At 35.6% G+C, this 17,999-nt stretch overlaps 1 protein-coding gene across 3 annotated transcripts; it reads right to left on the reverse strand.

Annotated features, from left to right (window-relative positions):
- Positions 1-794: 794 nt before the first annotated feature.
- On the reverse strand, positions 795-13,691 carry LOC136261732 (uncharacterized). 3 transcript variants are annotated; one of them, XM_066055779.1, is made up of 5 exons: positions 13,340-13,691; positions 13,009-13,214; positions 3,378-6,251; positions 2,281-2,582; positions 795-1,063 (listed from the first exon to the last, which is right to left on the reverse strand). In XM_066055779.1, the coding sequence occupies exons 2-5, from the start codon at positions 13,030-13,032 to the stop codon at positions 958-960; spliced, it is 3,306 nt and encodes a 1,101-aa protein (XP_065911851.1). In that variant the 5' UTR covers positions 13,033-13,214; positions 13,340-13,691; the 3' UTR covers positions 795-957. The 3 variants fall into 3 exon arrangements, with proteins under 3 accessions (XP_065911851.1, XP_065911849.1, XP_065911850.1); XM_066055777.1 differs by having other exon boundaries at positions 797-1,063; positions 2,281-6,251; positions 13,340-13,688; XM_066055778.1 differs by lacking the exon at positions 13,009-13,214 and having other exon boundaries at positions 797-1,063; positions 2,281-6,251; positions 13,340-13,688.
- Positions 13,692-17,999: the final 4,308 nt, after the last annotated feature.

Genomic DNA, 17,999 nt, shown 5'->3' on the forward strand with positions numbered 1-17,999 from the left:
ACATGCAATACATTACATTTATAAGTCTGTCTTCAATAGTCATGCTGTGAAAAATGGTGCAGCCTTAAAAAACCTGGATGAAAAAAGTTGTGAAATCAAAGGTGTAGTCATTTTCACTTATACAGTGAAACCTTGATTTATCCAAACTAATTGGGGGGAAAGGGTGTTCATATAATCAAATCAAATAGTACGTAAAACCAAACATCCATACATTTATATACAGAGCTTTGCTCAACTATTCTAATAAAGCATACACTTGTTGATAAAATACCCTAATTGAGCGGTCAATTTGGTGTTCGGATAATCGAGTTAGTTCAGATAATCGAGGTTCCACTGTATTGTACTGGACAGCCAGTAATTACTAATGTGTTCAGGCCAGGGGGACCAGCCCCAAGAAATATCAAATACACATGTAACTACTTACATACATGCAATTGCATTAACTACAAATAAATCAACTGGTTCTAACTCAATTATGATGTCAATGCATTTTAATAATGGCTGTGTACATTCTTATAATTTATTAGCATTAACATCATTGCAGCCATTTCTTGGCAGCTACTTTTGATTTCACAACTTTTTTCACCCAAGCTTTTTTAGGCCGCACCATTTTTTCACAGCTGGTTGTTTTTGCATGGATCTGGTTTACAAATATGTATAAAATTCACAAATTTTGTTTGCTGCATATCACACACTTGACCATCTCAAACTGAAAAATGTTTCTTAGGTACTTGGACAGCTAATCATAATCATCTGTGAATGTACTCTCTATTTGTGTTCAACCTGCAGTAGTGCCAAACTGGCAATTTATGTATGTCCGATTGGATAATGAAATGACTTGGGTAAACAATATAAAATACACACAGTATGAATATAAAATAAAACTGGGGCAGTGCAGTCTAAGAAAAATGTAAATAATAACAGATATGTATAAAAGGGGTTAAGTCATAAAAAATATCACTTCATCACATTATCCAGACTGTCCAAGGACTCAATAAAAGAATCTCGATAATGAATACACAAAGATGACCTTCTACTAATATTGTCTCCATCATTATCTTCGCTATAACAAAAAACCAACATGATATAAAACAGTACAGAAGGATATTACTAATAGCAAGAGTAAATAATGGAATTCCATTACTTACTATTGCTAATAACTATACTGTGCTCCATCATTATTACATCACTTGTGTTCCTATTCCTAGGTACAGCATAAACAGATGCTGGCAGGAGGTGATAATGTAATAGTTATTATATACACCCAAAGCCTGATGGCTGGGGTGGATATATCAGCAAATCCCAAGCAGCCGTGGTATAAGAAATATAATATATATCACATACTCACTTAATAGGTGAAAGCACTCACCCCGTTAGTTTTATACACTGGTATCTGATGATCGATCGTGGTTTTAAAGGCATGGAGTAATAGCTCTTAGAACATTATTCATGCATCATTATGCTTCAGTACAAGTTACACATTACGTAAAGGCTACTAACTTCAGTATTGGGACAGTAAGTAAGTTACTATGCTATAAGTGAATTACATAGGACTATGAGTTATTCACTTGTTTGTAATTACAGTGATCCTGTTCCATGGTCTTCTCAATGGCTAACACGTGATGCATAAAAGTACGCATTCATTTATCACCTAAACGATTATTTTTAGTGATCATCCATCATAGAAATGTGTGTTAACAATTAGCTCATCATAATTTTGTGACAACACTCAGAAACTATTACTGAATCTCCCACAATGAAACAAGTCCAAGCGTATTGTATCTTTGAATTGGTTGGGCATCAAAGCCATGAGCAAACCGCATCCCTATGATATGGTGAACAATATCAAAATATTTCCTGGACAATATGCAAGATAAACCCCCGAGTGGCCTTTTTGAATGTCCATGCTAAAGTGGTACATTATTTGATGATGCACTCATTGACACTACAGTATATGACTGCTCTATTGGAGTATATATCCAGGTCTATGCATCCTCAGTCATCCTCTTGCTATATTTATGTGCACAGCCAAATACATTTTCCTTAACACCCAGTCAATCAGTTTTTCTATCATAAAACAATTTTGTGTGGCTACCAAATACTTGAAGCAGGCAGTGATGGGAAAACAAGGAATAAAATAATGATGGCTAATTCTGACAAAAGTGCTAAAAGTTTACTGATGAACACACTACCTACAAATAAGACAAAAAAAGCCACCTATATTATTGCATTCAACTCCTCTCATATCATTTGAGATATAATATTAATAGCTGTGCTCACTTTTCATATGCTTCATTGTATGTAATCACTGTAGATTGACTAATTTTCCTGGCTGACTCCATGTCAATACTTTCACTTCTTTCAGTCGTAGTTTGCTTGTTCTTGAATGCAATGGCATGAATATAGTGAAGAAGAAATATTAAGGAAACAGCAAAAGGAATGAAATATAACACATATGTTAATCTGACAATAGTATCAGTAGTGAATCCATCTGAAAATGCTACTATCTTCAAGGATGCAATCAGTAACAATATGTGGAGAAGTATTCCATCATATTTGTTCAGTGTATCAACATTGTATGGCTGGAACAAGTAGTGTAATAACACAATGATAACACAAACAATCATCAATAAATACTGTTCTGTGTATGGATTGGAGAAATCAATACCTGTAATGATGAGAATCATTTGTCTACCTATTAAATAAACAGAAGCAAGCCAACGAAATCTGTCCTTGTAGCATCCTTGAAACTGATCTAATAGTGGTTTTACTTTTGTAAAATCTATCTTATGATTTATAAATGGCTCCACTAGAAGTACAAGAGGTAAACCAAATCCTACTATCAACTCAAAAGATGCAGCTATTATAAAATAAGCAATGTGACGACCAGTAAAGTACTCTATTGCTGGGGAAAGGTAAGTAAAAATTTCATCCACATCGGTAAAACGTAAAGATTGTGCTAATCGCAGTGAAGCATCAGCAATGGATACGTATGCTAGTGTTACAATAAGACATATGGTAGGAATGGCTGCTTTGCCTATTATACTTGCAAATTTTTGAGATCGTACAGCGATCTTGCTGAGTAGCCAAACTAGTAATAAAACAGCTGTTGGATGTGTATAATGTATGACATATTGATCAATTGCATCCATTCCTTGTACAAAACATACTTTAAAAAGAAATCCTGGATATAACTTGAATATGGTGCCACCAAATGTTGGAACTAGTAAACTAAGTCCACTCGAACGGCTTACAATTTGTCCTAACAAAATGTCCACCACACTGTAATAGTAGACAATCCCATACAAATATCCTATATTACATCTTATACGGTGCAACCATAGCATTAAGAAAAAGGTAGTTACAATCACTATTACCCAGTAAGCCATTACACCAATGATCACGAAGACTGTATAACCAGGATGACAATCATCAACATTGATACATTCAACAGAATCAAAAGGTAAAGTATAGCCATCTTCACAACTACCACAAGCTGGTCCTGTTCTGTGTGAGTCACACTGGTCATCTTGAACTGATTGTAACATAAACCTTCCTGGACTAACTTCCCTGCGTCTAAAGTTACAATATGTATAAGGACATCGTGATACAGTGGTAGTATTGTCCACTATGCCAAACCAGTAATCTCTCTTGATATTAGGTTCAGGTGTACATGAAACAATACCATCAGTGGTGAAGCATTCACACTGCATTGTTACCTTGTTATAAGTGTATCCTGATCGACAAGGAATTAGTTCTACTACAAGATCAAATTGTAATGAGATACTAAAGAGATGCAACTTTAGTGGAGGACCATTCTGAATACCAGTTATTTTTAAGCCTCCAAACTTATCACTTATCAGAACAGGATTAGTTCCAGTGATCATATAATTTGTACTGCCATTACTGGTGGTACAGTTCTCTTCACATGTTACAAAAAATAATGTTGACTCAGCAGATTTGTTATTATAACCCACAACCTGTGCTGGTATTTCAATCTCTTCACCAAGCATTATATCAGTAATGTAATAATTTACACAATCCATATCAACACACTTTGCAGGTTCTTTAAGTCTAATTTTAAATGGCTGAGTAGACAGATCTGTTGTTTGGTTAGACAAGATACAAAATGTTGATTCTGGAATGTAAAAGATTGAATTTGGATCAGAAGAATTTTGAATTGCTGGCAATGTTGGGACATCATAGAATATTACATTGCCAGAGGCTGCAGCACTGTTAAGATTGAATATAAAGCTACAAGACTGCTGGCCTTCAACAACTTCAGGAATTATCTCGTCACATAACAGATTACCATCTATCTTTGGACAATCTACAGCTGTTTGAACATCTGCATTACACACTTCATTTCTATCCAAATACATTAGCCAATTGCATTTAACATTCAAGCTAGTTGGGAAATCAATATAGATTGCACCACCACGTCTAAATGCAAAATTATGAATAAAGTAAAATTGAAATGGAACAAAGTTTGGTAGAATAAATGCATCACCTAAATATAGAGCGGCGCCGTTATTATCTGTGTTTGAATCAAATGTGGTATTACCATCACCAACTACCAACACCCTTGTGACAGTCAATGCACCACCAGAGTTATTCAAAAAATTTGTAGATTGACCCACCAACAATAATCCAAGTCTATCATCATCACCAAGAGATCGCTTAATGATTCGGACGATTGAAGAACCACCTGAATTTCCTACAAAGCTGCTGTTGTAAATAGTAAACAAGAACGCACGATCAGATGTCAATAAAGTATATATGACCGTGCCAGTGCTGCCACCAGTGTTATTTCTAAATTGTGAGTCTTCCACGTAAAATTTGAAGCTTCCATGGTATACACCATTAACATCAAGTCCACCTCCATCACGATCAAAATTGTTTTCAATGAATTGCAATTTAGTAATGTTTACTATGCAATGGTTTTCAAATACGCGAACTGATATTAGGCCACCTCTTCTTAATGGAGACGTTCCATAATTACTATCAGCTTGAATTTTATGCAATGAAATATTGATATCAGCATGGAGAAGCCGCAAGTAAACTAAAGCACCTCCTGTGTTGTTTAAGAAATCTGAAGACAGAAGATCTACAGTGCTCCGAGACTGCAAGTTCATTTCAACAAGTCCAACCTCATACCTTTTGTTATCAACAAAGTTACAGTGAGTCACAGTTAGATATGAAGGTTGTCCTGCTATGATAAAATCGATCACATTTCGTCCATCACTGTTATTTATAAAATTGCAAAATGAAATTTGTAATATAGGCATTATGGTGGTAGGTGATAATGAATTTAAATGTATCATTAATGCAGAGGAATTTAGAGAATGCTGTATTACACTGTTGTTAACAAAATTTATGCTGTTTAATGTAACAGTTGGTGAGTTTAATGATTTAATGTTCATCGCACCTCCATTATAACCACGATTAGATAAAAAGGTTGTATGATGAATAATTATTTTCATAGACACTGAAATGTTAGAATGTACCACTTTCATGGCAGCACCATCAGTTATTTCACTCATCCCATCATTAACATATCTCAAGTCAACTTTCCCAAACTGACCATTGTATTCAAAATTACAGTTAGAAATGTATACACTGGTTGCTTCGAATGCTTCTCTGACATACAGTCCACCAGCTGCTCCATGATTACTAGTAAAGCAATGTAGTTCATTTGCATCATCAGTACAAAATACAGTATCATAGTTAGCATTGTTTATCACCTGTGTGCCAGTAATATTAATGATACCAGCTACCATGTGTAGATGCAGCGCACGGAGTTTGGAATTCTTCAGAACACAATTGGCTATGGATAAATTGGTTATGGTTGTGAAAGTTAAACCACCTGTAGAATTTTGAGTAGTAGGATCACCACACCCATCCCATGTGATCCCTTCAATAACAACATTACTACAGTTATTACAGGATACTCCACCAGTATTGTTACACATTACAATGGTGTTACCCTGTCCTCTTATTGTAATAGCGTTAAGGTTGTGTAACTCTACTATTGTAGTTAATGGGACTGAGTTGGATGTTATGTTAACACAATCATTACTCTGTAAATGGTTTAGTACATAATCAAGTGAAGAACAAGGATAATCGCCTTCCAAACAATCTTGATTATCATTTCCACTAGTTGTAACAGTGATCTCTCTGCTGCTTACAATTTCTTTTGTGATCAGTTGGAACAACACAATTAGCAGGAATGTTTTAGTAATTCCCATTACCTGTAATGACCAATAATAAGACAATGTGAAATTGTTGGGTGTCTGGATTCAGTGGAATGGAATGGTGGAATGGAATGGAATGGTGGGATGGAATGGAACGGTACTTTGGTAATTTCATTAGGTGGTCACCTCTTTATAAAGACCACCTTCTAACAAAGACCACATCTTTACAAAGACCATTTTACTTTAGTATCTAAATTGTTGTTTTAGAGCCATTATAAGACAATCTTATTGATGAATTGTGTGCCACATGGTATGTCTAGAAAAGCCAGTGATATCTGATTTACGATACAATACAGCAATAGCTATCATACAAAAAGAGCTTGGCTTTACAAAAAAAGATGCATCCATGAAACTAAAAGTAACTGGCAACTAAAGGAGCTAATATCTGGTGAGGCCAAGAAATGAATGTTGATATATACTGGCAACTAATAATAATCTTGGTCCTTTATCACTGAATTGTGCAGTCTGACTGTATTCCTAATATGCTAGTAAATTGGTACCTTTCCCAATAGTCTGGCATTATAGAGGAGAAAAAAGGTGGCTAAATTACTAGCCAATTAGGGTTACAGGAAATTAATTAGGAATGCTGCAAGACTGCACGAGTCAATGATAAAGGATCAAATTTTTATAAATTATAGCTTCTTACACAGCAAAAATAGTGTTCCAATACTACATATTCTGACCCCGTCTTTATTCAGTATTGGAACAACTATTTTTAAAAACTCCCTATATTGAGACAAAACGAACCTCAAATCTATAAGTGACTCTAGTGTTATTCACTATTTGGGGCTGTGGTCTATTTTTGTTTGAGCCTAGGTAGAAGTTTTGGACTATTAGTTCCAACACCATAACATAGACGGAATAAATACAGCCAGTATTTGTGTATGAATTATGCTGTGTTATTTGCCAGTGTTTCTTGGCCTCACCAGATATTAGCTCCTTCAGTTGTCAGTTACTTTTAGTTGATGGGGACATCATTTTTGTACAGCCAAACTGTTTTTGCATGGCAGAGGTATATTGCTGTATTACAAATCTGTATCACTCTGACAGTGGAGCACAACTAATCAATGACAATTTTATGGGGATACACTATAAAACAACAAGATAGCAGCAATTTAAACATTAAAGTAAAATGGTCATTATAAAGAGGTGGTCTTTGCTAGAAGGTGGTCTTTATAAAGAGGTCACCACCAATTAAGTTTACCAAAGTACCATTCCATTCCAGTCCACCATTCCACTCCACTGACTCCAGATGCCGGAAATTGTTTATTACACTTCATGATTGTATACATGCATTAAGCTCATATTTGGCACATTATGTTAGACAAGAATGACCACTCATTGTGGTCTGGCACTATTCAGCAGAGGAACTGTCATTATACTTATTATATATGCAATATGAATCACAAACAGTATACTTATAATCTGTATAATGTTTTGCCTATACTGTATATACAACACACCATTTTGTACCGTATAACTGGAAAGTTTGGTGGGAGGAAGGTTTGTGACGAATTTGGTGAGTGAGCAGTGTTTCACCAAACTAAAATCTGCCAAATTGCTTTTCCATTACAAATCTGTATTAGCTCTACTAACAAATTGGCCAAAACTTTTTTCTTGCCAAAATCCTATCGCAGCAACTTCACCATGGTTTCCTCCCACCAAACTTTCCAGCTATACAGTATCGTTTTTTGCAAAGTGAATAATGAATTTGTTTGTTTTTAAATTGTTTCGTATTTTTATGCACAAAATTTGTGACACAGTATCCAGACAGCAGAATAGCTACAGTGATAGTGTTTATAGATAATGAATGAATGAATTGATAGGATAAGTTAATATGGGAATGTCCATATTGGACTGGAGTTGCTCCATTAGTAAATCTAGAAGTTAGAGTTATGCTTTGTAACAAGCTCTCTATGATCAAGCCCCATTATAATAAAACCGCTAACTCTGCACCTTGATAGTGAATGAATTGATTTTCACAGTGTTTACATTCTTACTGATAAAATGTTTCATACTGGCAAACAGCCATACAAATTTGATTGAGAATCACTTTACCTGTTTTACAAATTTAATCTAAATTGATCAGATTACAGCAAAGACACCACAGGTGGTCTCCAGAGTTTCAATGTACTATCAGATTTAATCATACTGTGGCTTCAATGTATAGGGACGAAGGTGTTTGTGTGTGTATGTATTCTTGTGTGTGGTTCCATAGCTGTGTACGTGACCAGTGCAAGAGTGTTTTGGCTTCTTTTCTATATCTTTCTCAGATAGTGCTGAATTTACCTGGTTTACCACAAGGTCACTACTATGACCACAAATCTTATAATTCATGGTACAGGTACCCTAACTTACAACACTTAGGTTACTGCACACAAAGTACAGCACAATTGTACTGTACACACACTGTATCAGATTTTCTGCTATCAAAGCAAAGAGATGATTGACAAGCTGCTTGATCCTTCTTTAGGTGGACTGAATGCACAAAGGCTATCATTAAAATTTAACATCATCCACATCATTGCAGCCATTTCATGGCCACCACCTTCGATTTCACAACTTTTTCCACCCAGACTTTTTGAAGGCCGCTCCTTTTTATACAGCTTGGCTGTTTTTGTGTGGATTACTTTTATTACAAGTTGCACCATCATGATCATGTATTTAAACATTTTGCTTTTTAGTATGTTTAGCCAGTCCATTATGGATCTACTTTCCATAGGTTTATGTACAGATGATTCTGCTGTTTACAGATTATGAATCAGGGCCACATGCATGCATGTTGTGCTGATCATTCAAGCAATGTATTGACAGAAAACTTCGGATGTTAAACAAACTTTCTTGGAATGCAGGAAAGGTAACATTAGAACTACCATATAAGATGGCCTTGACTTGTAAGGAAGAGCAGTATCAGCAGTTGTAACTCGATAGTGGTGTCTCCTGTGTTGCAAGAGATGGATAATGCCTGGATTATTGTCTAAAAGCTGTTTCAAGCTCAGTGCGTGAGTCCAGCCCACGAGTCCAGTCCACGAAATACATTAGGCCATATAGGATGATAGTCTTTTCTCATAAATTGTATTAATCTTTCACTGATTATCAGCATGTGTCTTTTGAGTATCTGATAACTTAGTGACACACTTTTCTGCTTCCCTTTGTTCTTTTTTATGCCTTTTGGTAACAGTGATGCTATTTTATGGTTTTTAAACTATGTAAGGAATCAGAAATGTATCATGTACTAATTTAAGACAAAACAGGAGGGATCAGAACAAAGGCATGAAGTTTCCAATTTTCTGCCAAACTAAATTACGAGTGATTTCATTTGTTAAGTTAGTTTGTGTGCATATGGTGTGTTAGTGATTCATGTAGTGCGAGTTAATTAGGAGGCATGCAATATAGTATACACCATATACACCCCAACTCTGAAGTCAAAGGAAATTTACAATTGATAAACCGTTTGCCTCTGGGTTTATCATAGTAAATTTCATTTTATTTCAGAGTTGGGGTGTAATAAGTGCAATACACCTCGTAGCCATGGTTTATATAAATTATTAAATTTAGGTATGAGCAGATTTGAAAACACCCATCTTATCATAAGATGAGACATCATTTCAAACAAACATGTAACTCCCCCATACACTACTGTAATTATTATATTTTTTATTTTCTGGTCAAATGGTCTGAAACCTGAAGGAACCCTGGCCATAAAAAATTAAAAATAAATGCTGTACTTGGTGGAAGCCTAAGATGCAATCATGGATCTCTAATCTCATTAGTGACTTACCAATTGCAATGTGACAATGGTTGACAGTGTATGTATAGACAACTCTGTGGAGCTGGTTAAGACCTGTACTGTAAAATTTAGAGACCACATGCATATACTTTTAATGCTACTTACCCAACTACCCACACTTGACACTTTCACATTCAACCTCAAATCTATTGAATGGCAGTAAATTGGTTGACAACTGTCTACACATTAAACAGTCTGAATGAAGGTATGTAATACTCGTAGAATAAATGATGTCAAAATTTTAGTACCTGTATGCTGTAGCTAGCCAGAAATTTTGGATTAGCATTTTACCCCTTTAGGTGCATTGCAAATTGATAAACTTGAAATGAAAGTTTAAAGCTAACGCTTAACAATATATACTTAGAAAGAGGCAATATATAAGACTAGCGTTCCCAGTCACATATGGCAGCCATAATTGCCCACACAAAGTTCTGGAAACCTGATGGTTAAACACCCACAGAATCGAACAATGAATACGTTTATACATCACTAAATTTATATGGCAATAGGGAATATAATTTTGATGATAAATGATATCACTTAATCACCATACCCTATAACCATAAAGACTCCCTCACTACATAGGTAAGACATACAAGGCCACTACCAGGTAAACTGTGATCCTTCTGTGCTGCATTGTTAGTACATACATAGGTGAAGGCCACACTAAAGCTCCTACACAGATGCCACACACAATACAGCCTTTGTATGGCTGTGCAAAATCATTCTTGCTCTCAGTGGTGATGAAAATTAATATGACGGGTGCTGATATAAAATTGGTGACCACTAGGTAGGTACTTTCAATGTGGCTAAACATGCAGTCATAATACATACTGTACACTTTTACAATTGTCATCATAAAAATTGGAGTTATCAAACAGAATTTCTTACATACAAGTCGAGTAATCATCATCCATCCAACCATATTAAAAGTTGTCAAATTGTTGAATAAATAGATTTTAAGATCACATCTAATTACTTGTTTTGCATGTTCATTAGAATTTTGCTGTTCTACATGCAATTATGTATAGAACAAACTTTGTTCTTGACAAACTATTTTCATAGCTTTATACGCAGAGCATAAGCTGTTTCCCTGCTGTGTTCAGCAGTTCAGTTTTGTTGCAATTGCTCAATTTCACTCTTGTAAGTTATACTAAATTATTCTTTGGGTTATTTGGCTACCTCAGTCAGTAATACTGGCCCTTTTCAACCCTTGTGAGCATGCTATGTATTTTGCATCTTGCGATTACATTGAGTGCTGCATTAGCATTATCAAATTTTGGGACTCTAACTGTACAACAGGCCTAGCCTCTATTAAGGGGACACCAGGCTGAGACTATTAGATGAAAAGAAGAAAAATAATATATTTTATCATGTTCAATGATAATAGTAGCTTTAAGCTACATACAAGTATAGTTGTGTGCTCCTAATTTATAGAAAAAAAACACAGGCATTAATTAAACAGTTTAAACTTTTGAATTTAGTAGTTAGTATTGACAAAATAATGATGTTAAGTAAAAGTAAAAGGCCACGCAACATAATATTCCTGTAGTTCATGCCTAACTATTCTATATCATTATTAAACTTGTGCACGTGCTTAATGAGAATTAGGTACGCAATAACAATAATAATAAGTGCACGACCCTGCATTCTATTAAGCTACTCGCCAACTGGAATAACTCAAGCATCAAGCATGCTAGTTGTATATTATCGTCTTCTACATTGCATTGGGGGAGTGCACGAGTAATAATATACTAATTTGACATGTATATATAGTTTTGACACGATATAGAATACCAAATTTTAAGAAGGAATTTTTTTGATAAATTGCAAGAAAATCATCAAAAACTTCACCTATTATAGTAAGTGATGATAAATGTATCATACACAAGGCTGAATCAGTTCTAACAGAAACTTGATGGACTAGGCTGTGAATGTGATAAGCGGATTAATAATTAATGTAGCTAGCTCAGGGGTGTATTCATTCACTGGACTGGACTACTGGACTGGAATACTGGACTGTTATATTTTTTGGTTTTTGCACATTCTGTGGTTAAAGTTTATTGAGTCTCACAAGCCAAGGGTCCTGAGGGAACCTACAGCCCACTACTAAATGCTGAATATGAGCAGTGGAGTACGCGACAACTGTCTTAATAATTTTGCTGTGTCCTACAACACTTATTCCTTACCCTGGTGTATAGTAATGCTGTAGGAAATGTATATCAGCAATAGTTAACCAGCGATCAACTCACCAGTTGACAAGATATCCTTAGTGTGAGCTCAAGGAGCAAGCTATATATAGTATAATCTTGCATGGCAAGACTTTTACCGATTAGAAAGTTTTTCAGCGTGTGCTTAATTATAATCATTGCGTCCTGCGGCACTGAAAACAAGTCTGTCCATGCTAGTTCAATTCCTGAGCTCACACTAAGGACATCTTGAAGGATACTGTCAACTGGCAAGTCGATTGCTGGTTAATTATTGCTGATATACATTCCTTACAGCATTACTGTACACCAGGGTAGGGAATAAGTGTTGTAGGACATAATAAATCACAGCGAAAATATTAAAAGACAGTTATCGTATACTCTACTGCTCATATTCAGCATTTAGTAGTGGGCTGTAGGTTCCCTCAGGACCCTTGACTTGTGAGACTCAATAAATTTTGACCACAGAATGTGCAAAAACCAAAAATATACCAGTCCAGTAGTCCAGTCCAGTAGTCCAGTCCAGTGAATAGATACACCCCTAGCTCAGTACATTTTATTCAAACTACCTTAGATCATTAGCTGGTTGAAATAGTATGTATATGCATCTGGACCATAGTATATAACCGTCTATAGCTACACAAGAGTAGACACCTGTATGTGTATCTGCATAAACAACTACTTAGGATACCTAGACAACTACCTAGTAAAAACTATATAATTGTCTAGACAGTTAGCTAGCTACACCATCACATACCTTCATCTCACCCAGAGTCTGCATGACTCTGCTATAGCGGCTAATTATATGCACGGCAGAGCTGTAATCAACACTTGATAGTTATGTGTTTAATTGGATTGGAGGAGATTGTAGACTTTGTAGTGGATTCACTGGATTGTGAAGACAACAACTGCACTAAAGTGTCACTGACGCTCGGTTCACGATCAACTTTATTAATGCAGTAGCTATATAGGAGACATGAAGGCCGACAGTATGTATATACATGCATCTATACTACGTTTACCATGAGATCATGGCAACCCGTGGCAACCACAGGTGAGCTACACACGTACACACAATGTATACTAACCTTAAATTCAGAGACCAGTCAGAACTGATGTACACGTACGTAGACCAGAGATCAACTCGTCGTGTGAAACGGGACTGCGGGACTGCCAGAAAAATATAGCTGTCACGTGAGCTGATGGTGGTGGTTTTATGACCTTGTCAGTCACGCCTAGACAAGGCTCTAGGTTCCGAATGTCTCGGCACGTTCAGCGGCATGTTCCTTTGAGCAAGAAACATCCTTTCAAGTATGAAAAAGATATGATAGTCAAAAGTGGAAAATGTCACTCACTTACTTTGTGACATTAGGCTAATCACTTTTATGACTAGGATTTAATATGTTAATGTAATAATTCATAATTTTTGTTTATTGTATTCAATTTAGCTATGTATATAGTAGATTAAGTATCTCCAGTTATTATGAAACTATTGAAATTTCAGCACTTGGCCATTACCAACCAGCCTCCATTGGAAACTACCTGAATTTCATCAAATTTTCCAACCCTACCATAACTATCCCCAAATCTACTGTAAGGAAATGTTTAGATGATGCTGCCTACCAAAGTATTCTAGCCTCTGAGAGGATATTTTTGGCTAGGAATAATAAAGAGTGACTGGATGTGACTAGTATTAGCTAATTTATATAGCTTCTTTTTATTTTATTTTTATATTCACACCCTTGCCATGCCCACGCAGGTTCTTCCGTAGGACCATACACGTGGTTGCATGTGACCGAGGATTATCACACTTTCTGTAATTTATGTACTCTGTAATTTATGTACTTTCATCACTTCATAGTTGATGGTTTTCTCTCTGGGTATACAGACTGTTTAGCCTCAACCCAAATGATCACATCATAATCATAATCACATATGACACTGCACCCTTTTCCACAGATTGGCTGTTTTGGATGTAAAGGTTTACACAGTAGCTACAGATGTACATCAGGAACATTATACAGTGGGTCTCTGGTCCTGTTCACACTCTAAAAGGAGCACGCGTGCAAATGAATTTCATCATTTATAATGTCATTATTATTATTATTCTGAATATTCTACTGGATACAGCTATCATTCTACTGGATACAGCTATTATTCTACTGGATACAGCTATCATTCTACTGGATACAGCTATTATTCTACTGGATACAGCTAGTTATATACAGGCTAAAATAAATGTGCTGGTGTGAATCATTAATTTTATAAAGCAACAAAGTACGTAGCTAAAACCTACAAAATGCTGACACATTTTTTTTTAAATCATGTCATAAACTACAAACCATATATAAATTCTCTGTAGCTATCATCTGGCTATGCATAAAAACTGAATGGCTTCTAAGAACAACATTTAAACTACTACAAGGTTATTACTTACAATTAGCAACCCAGGTAGTCTTGTGCCCAGACTGATTTTCTTTCTTTTTGTGTGGGAATGGAAAATTATACCCCAATGTATACATAAGAAGAAATGCAGTCTGGGCACAAGACTACTTACCAGGACATAGTAAAGTTAAGTCAATAAACAATGTAACATGTGCCAATTTGCAATAAGAGCAATGGTTATCATACAGGCTCTGCCTCCAGTGTTCACCTTCCAGTACCTCAGTACTGTAACAAAAAAAAAGCAAAAACAAAAAGAATATCTATAATGACTAATCTAGAGAATAGAGATTCAGTTTTTTGATATTTTAGGCATGACCAGAAACCGGTATATCAATCGAAGTGGCCTAATATGAGTGGAGGTATGCTCAGTGTCAGCCTTAGATGTCTCCATTTGTGGCTTGTTGATCAACAATGATATCTGCTGTCACAGCATCGGTAGTAATAGTATAGAGAATATGGTTCCTGAATGATTTGGGGAATCACATTTGTGACTAAATTTTGGAAAATCACTCATATGGGCACATTTAACACCTAATGATTAAATAATAAGCTTATGTTGTAAATCCGCTTGTTAATGATTTTGATCAATAATATTTCAATTCCTTGAATTACAAGAAAGTTTTTGAAATATTTGTAAAATTTGGACTCTGCACTAAACAGCATCATGTTAGTTTTATCATGTGTGATCATATTAACGAATTTCCAAAATTGGCCATATTTGTAATCAAATAACTATATATCACAGCTAACACCCATTAGTATAGCTACAATGCCAGTATAATAGAAGTACTACTATATCCAGTAATTATATATAGTAGCTGATGTATAGCTGCATGGATATAATACATTGTTACTATATTTTACTAATGGCAAACGTGGAGGGAGAAAACCATCACAGAAGCCCTTGAAGGTATAATCACCTACCGTGTATTGATCTTCATGTTGCTGAATTATTTGAAGGTTCATGGCCCTGACAATCTCCCAGCTGCATGGATCCTTGAGGTGTAGCAGCACTGAAGCTATACAGTTGTTTCTGTTTTCAAAAAGTAAGCTATTCAGACCTCTGCTAAAAAACCATTGATGTCATCATTAGAACACATTAGAACACATTGTGCACTCAAATGTATCAGATCACCGGCTACAGAGATATAAAGTCAGGGCCAAAGCCCAGAGATTTTGAGTGGTCCAGCCATCCATAGACTGCAATAAAGGTCATAGTCATGCGCACTAGATCTGATGTGATTTTTAGACTATTTACTTTCACACGATACTCAACTGCATGTGCTAAGCACACACAGCATGCCAATATACTCAGGGGGCATGCTCCCCCAGGGAAATTTTTGAAAATAGATGCTCTGAAATGGCATTTGGAAGCTATTTTACTTGCAAAGCCTAATTTTGCTTTCAAAATATCAGTGAAAGCGTATTTATTTGAGATACAGAAGCCATTGAGATTGTATTGCTAATGCATGCATGACGTGCATGATCAATTAGCCCAATGCATTGCCATGCAGATGACTCACTGGAACTTTTGAGTGATTTAAGGACAATTAACATTGATGTAATGTCTTAGATAAAGTAGAATAGTGGCTATATACTCTATACCGAATGCTCTATTAGAGTATTGCAATGACTGTATATAATGATGACTGCTCTATTAGAGTATCTCGCGATCTTTTTACAAATTCAAGTAGCTGAAAAGTGATCCGGCCCTGAATTTAAATATTATGAAATCTTGTGTGATGCACAGCATTAACACTTGACTTTAGCAAAGCATGCAAATCATTATGTTCTGCTTACAAAAACAGAAGAAAATGGTAGAGACCTACTTTTGAAAGATTTTTATATAGTGGTGTATCATTTTACTCCAAAAGTGAATGGAAATGGCACAGTTCTCCTATATAGTGTGTGAATTTGTATTTGTATTTTAAGGATAAAGGCTTATGCCTGTACATCCATAAACAAATTATGTACTTAATTAGCTATTCTAATTACTATACAAAATCAAATAAGAAATTACTGTAGTGTCTGTCCAGCAGCGCTTTAAAATCATTGACAGAGGGAGAACAATAATATTATATGGATAACAATCATATGCATTCAAATCTGGAATTTTCTATTTGTATTTGTAAGGATTAAGGCTTGCGCCTATACATCCACTAACAATACATTATGGAGCTACACTGTCCAAGTCATCCACTTCTGGATGGCATTGCTGTAATGATCATTTAAATTTGGATTCTTCATTTTAAAAAGGTGCTGGGAGGGTTCTTCCAGTCAATTCAAGATACGGTATGTAGTATTTTAGATGCATTTCTGCAAGTAAATATTGAGTAATAACTTCAAGACAGAAACTTAGTTGTTTTATTAGAATTGAGTCTAAGAATGTCTCAATCTTTGTCATAGACCAGTGTTGTCCAATAAAGTGCTCCCTCATTTCCACTAGCTATTTATATTATCAATATGAGAACTAGCTAGGTTCAATAATGGTGGCATCAAACATTGCAGTTGAATGCAAGCAAACAAGAAATGTGGTACAGAACATAAACATATAATAAGCACTGTTTACAGTTCCCTGTTTCTTACAGGCACATTATATACACAGTTCATAATGTGCTCCTGCCAGCCACTTCAACTTTAATTGTACCACTTTCATCAAGGTGAGAAAACACGACTATATGGTGTTATCATCTTGTCATTCAAGATGCACAGATGATAGCAAGATGCATAGCTATCAATGTACATAGCCCAGGGGCAGATCCAGGGTTTGGCAAGTAGGGGGTGCACCAAGGTAGTAAGCATATGGAGCATGGGGGTCTGGGGGGCACAGCCCCCTAGAAGTTAAAACTATTTCATATGTTTCAGGACTAAAATTTTTGCTGTAGAGTGGTTTATACATAAATATCTAAATCACTAGTATCAGTAGTATGTAAATTTAAAAATGAAGTAGGGATCTATGCAACAAAAAGTAGTGAAGCAAGGCATGAATGATGGTATTACAGCATAGCTCAGTGGGAAAGTCCCTACTTTGGCACATTAGTTATAACAATTATTTTGCTCAGTGCACTTTCCCACTGAGCTATGCTGTAAAACCACCATTCATCTCTTGTTTCACTACTTTTTGTTGCATAGATCCCTACTTCATTTTTAAATTTTGCAATTTAAAAAAATACTAGTTTGTTTATAACTTTTTTGTTATTGCACAGCTAGCTACAATGTAACTTGCGATTGTGTTATTAGAATATCATACATAACTGTTGTATTAGAGTGACTGTTGTATTAGAGTATATCTTGAGTCAGCCA

This window comes from Dysidea avara, chromosome 7 (genome assembly GCF_963678975.1).
Source record: "Dysidea avara chromosome 7, odDysAvar1.4, whole genome shotgun sequence".
Classification (NCBI taxonomy): domain Eukaryota; kingdom Metazoa; phylum Porifera; class Demospongiae; order Dictyoceratida; family Dysideidae; genus Dysidea; species Dysidea avara.